Source organism: Rousettus aegyptiacus, unplaced genomic scaffold (genome assembly GCF_014176215.1).
Source record: "Rousettus aegyptiacus isolate mRouAeg1 unplaced genomic scaffold, mRouAeg1.p scaffold_m13_p_13, whole genome shotgun sequence".
Taxonomy (NCBI): domain Eukaryota; kingdom Metazoa; phylum Chordata; class Mammalia; order Chiroptera; family Pteropodidae; genus Rousettus; species Rousettus aegyptiacus.
The window spans coordinates 80492310-80505309 of record NW_023416288.1 but is presented as its reverse complement, the minus strand read 5'-3'; the positions used below and the strand labels follow the sequence as shown (position 1 = coordinate 80505309).

General features: G+C 35.6%; 1 protein-coding gene across 4 annotated transcripts in view; it reads right to left on the bottom strand.

Moving 5' to 3' along the window:
* The window catches only part of HECW1 (HECT, C2 and WW domain containing E3 ubiquitin protein ligase 1), a 455900-nt gene that overhangs the window by 157714 nt on the left and 285186 nt on the right, over positions 1–13000 (bottom strand). For all 4 annotated transcript variants that reach the window (XM_036231048.1, XM_016118948.2, XM_016118947.2 and 1 more), the window contains 2 exons: positions 6223–6365; positions 2254–2354 (listed from right to left, as the gene is read on the bottom strand). In XM_036231048.1, the coding sequence (XP_036086941.1) occupies positions 2254–2354; positions 6223–6365 (244 nt within the window). The remainder of the gene's footprint in view (positions 1–2253; positions 2355–6222; positions 6366–13000) is intronic.

Genomic DNA, 13000 nt, shown 5'->3' with positions numbered 1-13000 from the left:
AAAATAATTCTGAGTGGGAATGGTGGGAGATTGAGAGAGAAAGAAGACAGAAAGCTGGGATCAGGAGGCCCAATATCCACTGATGATGGAGTAGGGAGTGATTTTTTTTTTTCAAGTGGCTTTTATACAAGAGCATACATTTGCTGGCTAAAATAAGATTATCCCCACCCAACCTACACATCATACTATAATCATTTGCATTCCATAGATTATCCCCACCCTACACACCCTGCTACAATCATTTGCATTGCAACACCGCATTGTTCATTGTTCTCTGATTAGTTCCTACTTCCCCATTCTTAGGAGGATTCGTAGAGGTAAGACAACCCTTGGTTGGCCTCACAGATTGCAAGGAACTTGTCAGTTTACAACCTGCTCTCCACATAAAAACACAAATTCAAAAAGATATATGTGCCTATATGTTCACTGTAGCATTATATAATAGCTAAGATATGAAAGCTATCCAGATGGCCATTGATAGATGAATGAATAAAGAAGATGTGGTTTATATACACAATGGAGTATTACTCAGCAATAAAAAAAAAAAATGAAATCTCACTTGTGACAACATGATTGGGCCTAGAGGGTATTATGTTAAGTGAAATAAGTCAGAGAAAGACAAAACCATATGATTTTATTATATGTAGAATCTAGCAAAACAAAACAAATAAACAAGACAAAAATATCCATAGATGTACAAAACAAGCTTGTGGTTGTCAAAGGGGAGGGAATAGGAGGATGGGGATAGGTGATAGGACTGAAAAAAAAAAAAAGGCTAGTCTCCCTCCCAAGTGCTTGATTGTATTCCCTTTATTGTGACCATATAATTTATTGTTTGAACAGGGACATGATTGAGAGTAAAAGGGAGCATTATTAATAATAAAGCCAGGACAACAGGCAAAAATAGGACTGTACCCCAATAGGACTTGGGGAGAAAAAAGAATAAGTTCTTATTGTGTTAATGAAAATTTGCAGGCATAATATATTTCTGAATTCTGTTTCAACGGAATTCAATTTTTGGTTAAAATACCCAAAGCTTAATGCTACCCTAGTTCCAGGCACATAGGAGATACTCAACAATGTGTCCTACTTAGAAGACTTCGGAGATGGGGGAGGGCTGTTTATGGTTTCTTGCTAATCTCAGGCAAAGTTAATTATACTTTACAGCATATTCTGTATGACTGCGTCCCCTAGAATGACAGAATGGGTAAGTTGGGTTCTCAGGCAACTAGAGAGTAGAAAAGAGCTAGATAATGGAAGAAACCAGTCATTCAGACTAAAAGCCTTCCAATATTTGGAGATTATTGAGTGGAAGATTAACCAAGTCTCCACACCAAGCAACTATTCAAGGAGTTGCAGCTATAGTTTACCTCTATCTCCCCCAGATGTGAACTTCCCATTTCAAACACACTAGTGCAATAAGGCTGTCCTTACTGATATACTGAAGGAAGAGTCAGTTTTATTCTCAGAATACAGAAAGGTTAAAATTGAAAGATAAAAACAGTCAGATATTTTCTTACAATCTGCATTGTATATTGGGCATAGAATAGTGAAATTAGAGCTTAATGAGTGAGCAGTGATAAACTTCAGACACTGAGTTCTCAAAGGCATCATTAGCTTTAACAGCAACTCATAAGTGACCTAAGAGAACCAAACAATTTTCAGCATGATCTTCACTTAGTATGGAGGTTGCAAGAAAAGAGCAAAAGTGTAATTAGAAGCCTCTCATCATTCTCATTTGGAAATATATTTTGACATGAAAAACTGAATGCTGTTTGATTGAAATTTTCTGTTCAGTTGATAGTTTTTTTTTTCCTGTGGTATTGTAAAAATTCATTGTTGCATAGTTCTTCAACAACATGACAAGTACCAAATTTATTCATGTCCACATTTCTTCATTCATTCATTTATATATGCAATAATTAAACACCTATTGAGCACTTATGATGTGGGTGTTGGAAATAAAATAATAAATTAGATATCACTCTATACCCATGTTGGCTTGTTGTCAATCCCCACTTCACTGTCTAATCCTCTACCTTTTGGTCACCATAATGAAAAGGACCCTCCCTATCAAGGGGACAGGAACCTGGCTTTCGGATGAGATCACTGACTTCTAGGTCTCAAGTAGAAAAGACAGAGAATCATAAAACCTAGGAAATGTCTGGAGAAACCATTGTTATTATATTTAAGAGAAAGATACCACACCATGACATGAGCTAGGATAAGACATAAAGTTCATACTGAAAATACCTGGATGGATGGAGGAAGTGATCTCAAATCGGAATTGCAGCTGTCCACTAACATGATCTGTTGGAAGCCTGCGTCCAAGTGTGTAGCTGACCACTCTATCCCTAGAAGAAAATAAGCACTATCACAGATCTGGTCAATATCTCTTCTTTTAAAGACTATACAAGCAGGTGATACCCAGGGCAGCCTTGCTATTAAGATCTGCTCAGGTACCTATGAGAGAGTCCTAAGGTAAAGACAAGATGTACATCTGATCAACAGCAATAAAAAACTTTAAGAATATTCTTATCAAATATTGTAAAAGGAGTCAGCAAAATGCAGCCCATGAGTCAAATCTGGCCCACCACCTTTTTTTTTATGGCCATGAGCTTTTTACATTTTTAAATAGTTGCAGAAAAAGCAAAAGTAAAGTAATATTTTGTGACACATGAAATTTATATGAAATTCAAATTTCAGTTTCCACCAATGAAAATGTTATTGGAACACAGCTATGCATATTAGTTTACTTATTGTCTAGGGCTGCTATCATGATGCAAATGATAGAGTTGAGTAGTTTGGACAAAGAATTTATGACCTACAAAGCCTGAAATATTTTCTAATGGACCATTTACGGAAAGTTTTCCAACCTGTGTTCTAAAGAAAAAAAGACATAGATATTTTTTCTTGCTTTTTCTATGCATGTTGACATTTTCCAAATACACGCTTAATAATGGACAGTGCTAGCAACAGATTCATGTTTGCAGTATATATACATAATGTCTAAAAAAGGATGCTGTCATGGTTACTGGAGACATTGTAGAATGCTTCAGAGAGGGACCTGTTGCAGGATGGAGGAAAGCAAGATTTGTGTGCTGTGTTCACTGGCTTGTGACTTCCAATTACACCTACCCCAGGGTCCCACACAGACACCCTGAAACTCTCACTTGGATTCTGGCACCATCCTCTCTGCCCACTCAAGGTAATTTCTTAATTCCTGAGAAGAAAATTATCCAGGGGAATGAACCTGAAACTTTGCTTTTATAGTTTCATCAATACGTAGCTTCAGCAGAAGACACTAACCCTTACCTTGGAATGAATAGAAAGAGTAACTATCTTGAGATATTCAGGAATTAATAAATCCTGTGTTTCCAGTAATAACAAGGACATATTTCAAAACCAACTGTTACTCAGGTGATTCTGTATTTATTCTATTTATTCATTTGTGACATTCAAATAAAAAGATAAATCACTGCTTGGTAGTGTTTTAATGTTTCTTTTCAGAAAATATCAGTGCTATGAAACAAACAACATGTATTCCAATGGTCCACTGACTTAGTATTTTTTTTTTTTTTTGGTAAGCCATAGTTTAGTATTTGAACTTCCTTGGAAGTCTATTAAATAAAGCTTTATAAAAAGGAAAACTAGAATGAGCTATATTGTTTATTTATAAAGGGCTTTGGTCAATATTATGAAGTAGGTCTGCTATGACCATGAAAGACAATCCTGAATCTAAAACTTAGTTGAAATCAGGGGAGGCCTAAAGATAGTCAGACAATTAAACAAAAATTAAATTTACTATGCTTTGCATTTGCTTTACAGACTTTTTCCCTTTGTTTTCTACCCCATTCTCAACAAATATGTTTTTAGTCTGTGCCATGGAAAAAGTGCTACAGTTGATACGAAGCATGTAAATCATAGTCCTTGCCTTAAAAAAGCTTATATCTGGCTGAGAGTATAAAGCAACACCACTAAATAATAGTTCAAGGTAGCCAATGGTATTTCTAACATGAAGCTGAGGTGGTTGAGGTTAGAGGACTTCAGAAGAGGCAGGGGTCCAGCTGAGGGCTGAAATGCTATAGGTGAAGGAATCAAGGGGGCATTGGAAATGAGAGTACACTTGTGACTGGAGAGGGGAGAAGAGAAGCAAACGTCTGAAGGCAGGGAGATGGTGAGTGAAGATACAACAAAGTTTTCCAAAGCAATGCATTGAGGGTAAGAGGATATGGGAATTGTATTTGTGGAAGGCATAGGGAGGCTGTGGTGTGAAGTGGATTTGCTTTTGTTTTGGATGCACCCTGAGGTTCTGCCATGGCCCAGGCCTGATTGGCCACTGCTTCAGTGGCCATCACCCCAAAGCCCCTTTTCTACATTGGGACATCTCTAGAATGGGCAGCATTGCAGAAGTGGTCTCCATGGTCTATGGAAAGCAGCAGTCCTTGAAGGAAGATTCGCTCACCCAGACCTCAGGGAGTGATCTATTATTCCATCAGAGAAAGTAAGAGGAAAGCACCTCTGTTGCTTCCTTTTAGTTAGCATTTAAGCTCAATTATAATCTAATATGTGTTTCTCCTTTTTCTTGTGTGGCAAGAACACTGTGGGAAAAATCATAGCTTACCTTGTTCTGGTAGGGGAGGTGTTCTGGTAGGGGAGGTATTCTGGCAAGACAATTAGGTAAAGAAAAGAGGCAACAGCTTTGGTATATGAAAAGTGCTCAACATGGAAGAGCTTATGAGTTCTTTCTGGGGTTGTAGTGAGCACGGGGAGGGAAGTTTAGTTCAATAGACACTAAATGAATTTCTAATACACATTAGACAGCGGTGTGCTCAGTACTGGGGTATAAAAAATTCTACCTAGACCTTCTTTACGGCTTCCAATGCACCCTCTGGCAGAAGTGTTACAGCTATGAAAGAAGACAGTAGGACAAAGAAGAAAAATGAAAAGTATGGTCAATGATCATTTTGAAAATTGATCCCAAGAACGTTTTGAGGTGCCTGTTGCAGCAGAGGGCATTTGGACATTGAAGAGAAGCAGATGTGGATTTGAATTCTGGCTGTATTTCCATTACTAACTAGCCTACCTAAATCACAAATAGGTAATTATTTATCTTACTTAAGCATATGGAGGAATGATGATAGCACCTCAGTCCCAGCTTACAATGAAGACTAAATTAAATAACAATTATCACAAGGAATATCATTCCCTTCTGAGTTCCTACCATGTGCCAGGAGCTGCTTTATATTCTTTATGTACATGTTTTGTTTGTTTGTTTGTCTGTTTAATCCTTACAGTCATGAATAGAAAGGGCAAACACTGTTTGACACATGGCTGTAGCTCCATGATGTCAGCTCCCCTTGGCTTGAGAGTTAGCAGCATGTCTTTGTACACACAGCTGTACATGTCCTATAATGTTCTGATTAAATGTCCTTGTGGTAACCATTAGTGAGTCCAAAGTTCTTCTAAAAAATTAAGACACTTGGAGATTCTACATAATCTTTCTCATTCCTTTGATATCATTCTAAGAGTCACATTGTATTGAAGCATACTTTTATGGCCAGAGAGCTATACCTAGTGTTTTCAAATATAGTTGCTATTACCTAAGAAAATGCATATTACATGTAAGGTTTTATCTGCTCAGGGTTCACTTTAATGAAAACCATGAATGGACATGAACGTAAAAGATATAAAACACAGAAATATATTTTATATACAACTAAATTATGTGAACAACATAATTGCTGTCATTCAATGAGAATTCATGCTTTTAAAATTTCATACATATTATTTAGCATATTCTTATAAATACTAAAGTTTTCTAAGGTACGCTAGTAACCCAGCATTTCATCTTGTTATGGAATTGTCACAAATGATTAAATCCTACACACAAGGAAAGCATACAAATGAAATAATATTCTTCATCATAAAACAAATTTTAATTTTTACCTGTATTAAAAAATTCTCCATTAAAGGCTTCTTTCAACATTGTGTTTTAGAATTGTTATCATCTTGCATCACTAACCAGTGATACACAAACAAGGGGAAAGGAAAGGGCTTGTTTAATTTAATGTTATGGCTTGAGCATCATAATGAGAAAAGCCAAAGAAATTTAACACCATTTTAGATTGAATTTCTTTGAGACTATATTGCTGCAGCTTGAGGGCTCCTTTAGTCTTCTGGCTGAAGCCTAGTAAACTGAAGTCTCAATCACATGTTTACCCTATAGCGTATCTTTCCAGGAGTCTCTGAACTGGCATCGAAAGCTTTCCCAAGAAGCGCTTGATGATAGGGCGGCTCTTGGCAAACTTGTCCTTCACTTCAATTTCCAGCACGTCAGTGGGCAATGACACAAAGCTGAATTGCTGCAATGAAATAATATGTCACATCAATTAACTGAGAGGCTTGAGGTCTGGCCAATTTCCAGTCTATCTGCCTTGGATGAAGTTATTGTAAGACATCCCAGTAGCAACATATATATCAAGGCCTTAGAAATTCTGCAAGCCATGTTTATTCAGTAAATACATCATGGCAACAATGAGGTGCTTCTTCAGTGCTTAAAAGTAAGGTTATTTTCTAAGACTCAAATAATAAAATCAACTCACCTTAAAAAGAAAGAATGCTACTCAGGTCTCACCATACTTGACTAAAGGTATTAAAATACTTAAAGTTAAAAAAAGCACAAGCTCACACTTAATTAAGAAAATGTACTTTAATTCAACAATTCAAGATTTTTTTTTCACTATTAGAATGGCAAAGATTTAAAAAGATTAATAATACCCCACGTTCTTGAGAGTAGGAAAAGACAAGAACTCGCACACTCTATCAATGGGAATGTAAATTGATTTGAACTTTGGGAAGGGAATAGGCAGTATTTACTGTCATTTAAGCTGCAGATTCCCTTTAAAGCAGAATTCTACTTCTAGGAATTTTCCCTCTGGATTAACTTGCACAAGTGTGCCAAGTATATATTTTATAGGAATGTTCATCAGAGCATTATTAACAACAGCAAAAGACTAGAATAGAGAGGCCAAACGTATTTATCGATAGGAAACCAGCTAAATGAAGAATCTTAAATCTTTGAGACAGAGAACTCTGCTGTAATTAACAAAGGAAATATGCACTGGCATGAAAAGAAACTTGACAAACTAAGTGAAAAAGCAAGGCATAGAAGAATATGAAGAGTGAGATTTGTACCTTGACTACAGAGAAAATGCCTGGAGGGGTGCATTCCAAACTGAACTTTTAATTTTCATTATAAATTAGTTTTAGTTTACTTGTATACAATTCCTAAGAACCAATCATTCCTGATACTGACAAAACAGACTTAATGGACATGCTAAGCCTGAGGATCAAATCCTCTAAGAAGACCTGAGTGAGGATCCAGCCCCCATAACCATCTCAGGACCTCAAAATTTCTATAATTTGGTACAGCATTCCATTGTGAAGTGTAGTATAATGGATCTCCTAACCTAAATGCTCAAAATAGGCTAGGTACATTATAGTATATGCATATGATTCAATAGCTTATAATTTTCTAAATTATAATAACATTATGATTATACATATGTATACAATACAATCACAACACACTAAATGATAAGATAGAAAAATGCTTCTTTTATAATGCTAGGTGATAAGGACAGGAAACATATAATTCATAATTACAATAATATAAATGATTGTTGGGAGCCATTTTGAGGCACTGAAAAAGTCACGTAGCTGATAGCCATGGAGCAGCTGCTGAGACTGCTTAAACAATGGTTCTAGGAAGCAAGATGTTAACTTAAACATTACCGACCCTGGTGGGGAGACTTGCATCATAAAGAAACCCTTTTAAGATAGTGGAAGGTTTTACAGCCCAGAAAAGAATGTTCTACCCTGAGGGAAGGATATATAGGAACTTATGTAAATGTCAGCATTCCTATGGTAATGTACTTTGTGCTTTGCCATTGTACTCTGTGCTGTGCTATCGTACTCTGCTATTGTATCCAAAAACTTATATAAAGGCTGTGCTAAATAAAGACGGGGCTGCAGCTTTGACTGTATGCCCTCCCGAAGCGCTTTCCTATCTTCTTTTTTCTTAGGCTTCACCCCCCTCTTTCAGGTACTGATCGACTTTAGCCAGCTGGCTCTGGCTCTGGCAAACGATATGAATAGAAAAAAGACGAGAAAGAATTAAAAGTGTTTTTTTTTCCTTTTACTTCTCCCTTGTTCTGCAACAAACCTTCCTTCCTTCTTATTCCCAGTTCCACCCTCGTTGCTAAGCCATAACAGCAGGTGAGGTGACTGAGAGAAAGGTTAGCCTTATCCCAAGGGTCCAAATTAGGAGAGAACTCACAATGTTTGCTGATTTTCACCAGCTTTTATTAAATTTAAAAAAAAATTGTATTCATTATATAAATTTCCTTATCGCTTAAGTCAATTTTCATTTTCTCATCAAAAACATCCTAAACTGATACATTTATAGATACAGAAACCACACATTTCTGATTTCCAGCATAGTTCTCTTTCCAAGAAATTTAATTAATTTTAGGGAAGGCAATTCATTAAGTGTGAAATTAAATATGATTTATTTTATTTTTTTGTAAGACAGTCTATTGAAACCTGACATTAAGAATGTATCTGCACACCTGAAAATTATATAATTGTATTAATAAATGTTACCCCAATAAACTTAATTAAAATTTTTTAAAAAAAGAAATGAAATATACCAAAGTTAATCACACTAAGACTATATTAAACTAATATTTTAACATAGAACCAAAAAATGGATCTGGAAAGATTCTGGCATGTAATATGATTAATCCAATAATATATCTATTTTATTTAAAAATAAAAGAATGTATCTGCAGTATTTGCCACATTTTTGTTATAGATCTCAAAATAAATTTAACATCCAAATATTCACTTTACTGCACGTTAGAGCCTCTAATTACTAAAGGAATTTGTTTTGTAGCACTAATAAAAAAATAAACATTTAAAACATATATTCTGCTATAAACTAACATACAGTAATAAAGCAACTTTTAGGCTAGTTAACTTTTAACTGTATAATAAAAATTCTCCTATTATTAAACATTTATTTTTATTTTCATTTTATTCCCATCTTCGCACCCTCTTCTTCTTTGCAACCTTCAGGTCATGCTCTATTTTCATGGGTGTTTTTCAGTTTTGTTTATTTATTTGTTATGTTTGTTTAGATTCTACATATAAGTGAAATCATATGGTATTTGTCTTTCTATGACTTATTTCCCTTAGCGTAGTACCCTGTAGGTTCATCCATGTTGTCACAAATGGCAAGATTTCATTTTTTTTTTTATTGCTGAGTAATATTCCAGTGTTTGTGTGTTTGTGTGTATTTGTGTGTGCACACACGCACACATCACCTCTCATCTTTATCCATTCATCTATTGATGGGCATCTAGGTTGCTTCCTTATCTATTACTATTACTAGTAATCCTGCAACAAACATAGGAGTGTATATAGCTTTTTGAATTAGTTTTTCTGTTTTCTTCTGATAAATACCTAGAATTGGAATTACAATCTATTTTTAATGATTTGAGGAATCTCCGTATTGTTTTCCATAGTGGCTGCTCTAATTTACAACCTTACCAAGAGTGTAGGAGGGTTCCCTTGTAGTAAAGTGAATATTTGGATGTTAAATATATTTTGAGATCTATAACAAAAATGTGGCAAATATTGCAAATACATTCTTTTCTTTTTAAATAAAATAGATATGTTATAGGATTAATCATATTATATGCCAGAATCTCCCTAGATCCACATCTTCACAAACTTTTGTTTGTTGATTTATTGATGATGGTCATTTTAGCAGTTGTGAGGTGATATCTCATTGTGGTTTTGATTTTCATTTCTCTGATAATTAATGACATTGAACATCTTTACATGTCTGTTGGCCATATATATGTCCTCTTTAGAGAAATGTCTATTCAGGTCCTCTGCCCACTTTTTAAATTGTATTATGTGTGGGGGTTTTGATGTTAAGTTGTATGAGTTTCTTATATATTTTGGACATTAACCCTTTATTGAATGTATCATTTGCAAATGTCTTCTCCCCTTCAGTAGATATTTTTTAAAATTTTGCTGATAGTTTCCTTCATTGTGCAAAAACTTTTTAGTTCGATGTAGTCCCATTTGTTCATTTTTTGTTTGGTTGCATTTTCCCTAGGAGACATATCTAGAGAGATTTTGCTAAGAACGATGTTGAGAATTACAAGTTTTAATAGCAGTTGTTTAATAAAGTAAGATCATGTTTTTCTCCATTTCTTTTTATGACTAGCAAATGTTATTTTCATAATGAAAACCTTAATTGCCTTTATTAAAACAAGAGTAGCCTGCGTGGAACATTGAAGTCAGTTTATCAAAACACACTCTTGGTAGCAACTCCTGAGTTCTTTCTTCCTTCCATAAGGTGTCCTTTTCAGCTTATATTCACATGTTCGCCCCTCTGTTCCAGGCATCAACATTGCCCAACCAGGCCGTTATCTCCATGCCCCAGTTATTGAAGTGTATGTAAACCTCAAGCTAGGTCAGGTTCTTTCAAGAACAAGTGAGCAGCTCTGAAATATAAACATCTGTCTAATCATGAGCAAGCTATTTGCACCTGTGAACCTAGGCTCAGTGTGACGGATTTTACCTCTGCTTACTTCATTTTTAATTCAAGCCTTTGAACAACTTTTGAAGTGAGGTAAACTTGGCTTTTATTCTTAGTTCTGCACATCTAACCTGTTGGCTTTCTCATTCATAACCTTTCTGAACCTAAGCTTCTCCAAAGGTAAACTGAGAAATAAGGCTGATGCCAAATTAGATTAAACTGCATTCTTCTCTCTCCATTCCTGTTCTATACAGACTCTACCTGCCCCATCCTTTACTGTCTCCTCCTTTTAATCGTCTAATTATGGGACTTCTTCACATTTATTACTTCAATTAATTGACCCTTACTGGCCAATAATTCTGTACAGCTGTTTGTAGTAATCCATAAGGACTGGTTCAAACGTCTACCACGCAAACAAAAGCTGCAATTTTCCTACTATGAATAATCACTCTGGCTTTCTATTCAGAGAACTGGCCTTGTTATTGGTCAAAAGAGAAATCTGTAACCTATATAAGCAAAAGATTAAAAAAAAAAAAACATGTGTTCTTCTCTAAGCCCTCTGATATTTTTGGAATTTTTATCTCCATGCATCCTAGTTCACTCATAAAAGAAACCAATGTGATAAATAAAAGAGCCAATCTCAGACATTCTTAGGGGTCTAAGGTTTGGCCATTTCCCATTTCATTCTCTTCTGTCTGCTTGTGAGCATCTAAGAGCAACTTCAACACATGCTTGGATCAACCAATAAATATATGGCTGTTCATAGCTGCATAAGTTATGAAACTATCCTAAACAAAGAAACTCCTGGTGTCTCAAGGGTCAGAGTGTAAATTTCCAAAGATCATTTTTCCACTAGAGCAATGAATTATGAATTCTCTTTCTTGGCTGCATTTTAGGTACCAACTGTTGGAACTCTTACAATTGGACAGCATTTGCAGGAAGAAAGCTATATAAGATCCAATGTCAGGGCATGAGTTGGAAAGACACATACAGTATTCCTTCAATGTCAAGCCTGCTTTTGGTTAAAAGTAAACTTTCTATTATTGGGAATCTTATTTTAGCTTTAGGCCATTAATAGATGGCACTGGCTCTCATTAGAATCATCTGGAGAGCTTTCACAAAAATACCCATTATTGGGTCCCATCCTTGACTAATTAAACTATATTTTCAGTGGTGTGGAGCTGATCACTTGTAGTGTTTAAAGCTTCCTGGGTTACTCTACTATGCAACCAAGTTAAAAGACCACAGTTCTCTCAGTAACAATTCATTTTAACGTTGAATAATCTCATTGCTAGAAAAATATTCCTTAGATCAAATCTAAATTTTTCTTTGGGGTCCAAATATTTAGTTCAATGATTTATAACATATCTGCAAACCCCAGTTTATTTTTTTTGTTTGGTATTTCTATTAACAGCAATAGATGATCGTGAGATTCTACACAATAGATGCCAGTAACACATCCCTCCCTCCTCCAACCAAGTTGTAACAACCAAAAATGTCTTCAGACATTGCCCAATGTCCCCTGGGGAACAAAACTACCCTTGTTGAGAAGCACTGATATAGGCCTACTATCTTCAATTTTTCAAAGAGATATTAGGATTGGTGTTGCAATATGTGAAGAGAAATAATTTATTTTGGCTTGCATTGTTAACCAATAGGTCATTTATATAAATAAGACACTTTGTTTATTATATTCCATCTTGCTTCAGAAAAGATATGAAGTAGATCTATAAACAGAACTTCCTTAAATTCAACTTACTAAAAAAAATCAAAGTAGCTAACTAAACAAAATGTTAATTGGTAATGATGTAAGCTATCAGCACTTTCTTAATGGCAATTGAGACAGAGATTAGAAGAGTGTGGTAATAAAGGATCTCATGGCTCAGAAAAAGGAAATGTTGTATATTCATTCACACACTTGTTGAGAATTGCCTGAACTGGGAGCTGGTGACACAATCACCACCCTTAAGTGTTGGAGTGCTGGAGCCATAGATCTCTATAAGAGCTCACAGTCTTAAGTTTCAGATAGAAAATGACAAAACAGAAAAAGCTATAGTAAGAACCCCAAAGGCTCCACCTTATGGACAGGTAGAGAGAGGAGGGGTGGCAATGGTGCTGGGGAGGACAGGTAGAGACAACTTTCCATAGGATGAGATGCCTTTACTCAGTCTTAACAAATAAATAAACATTGTCCATATGAAGAAGGCATGAAGAACATTCCAAGGAGAGAGAGAGCAATGGGCAAGGGGTTGAAGTTCACAGAGTACAAGGGTCCCTTTGGGAACTGTGGGTGACTCACTATGTTTGGGTCATAATGTCTGGATCATAATGGGAGTCATGTTGTGAGATGAAACTGAATAGATGTAAGATTCCATGGTGAAC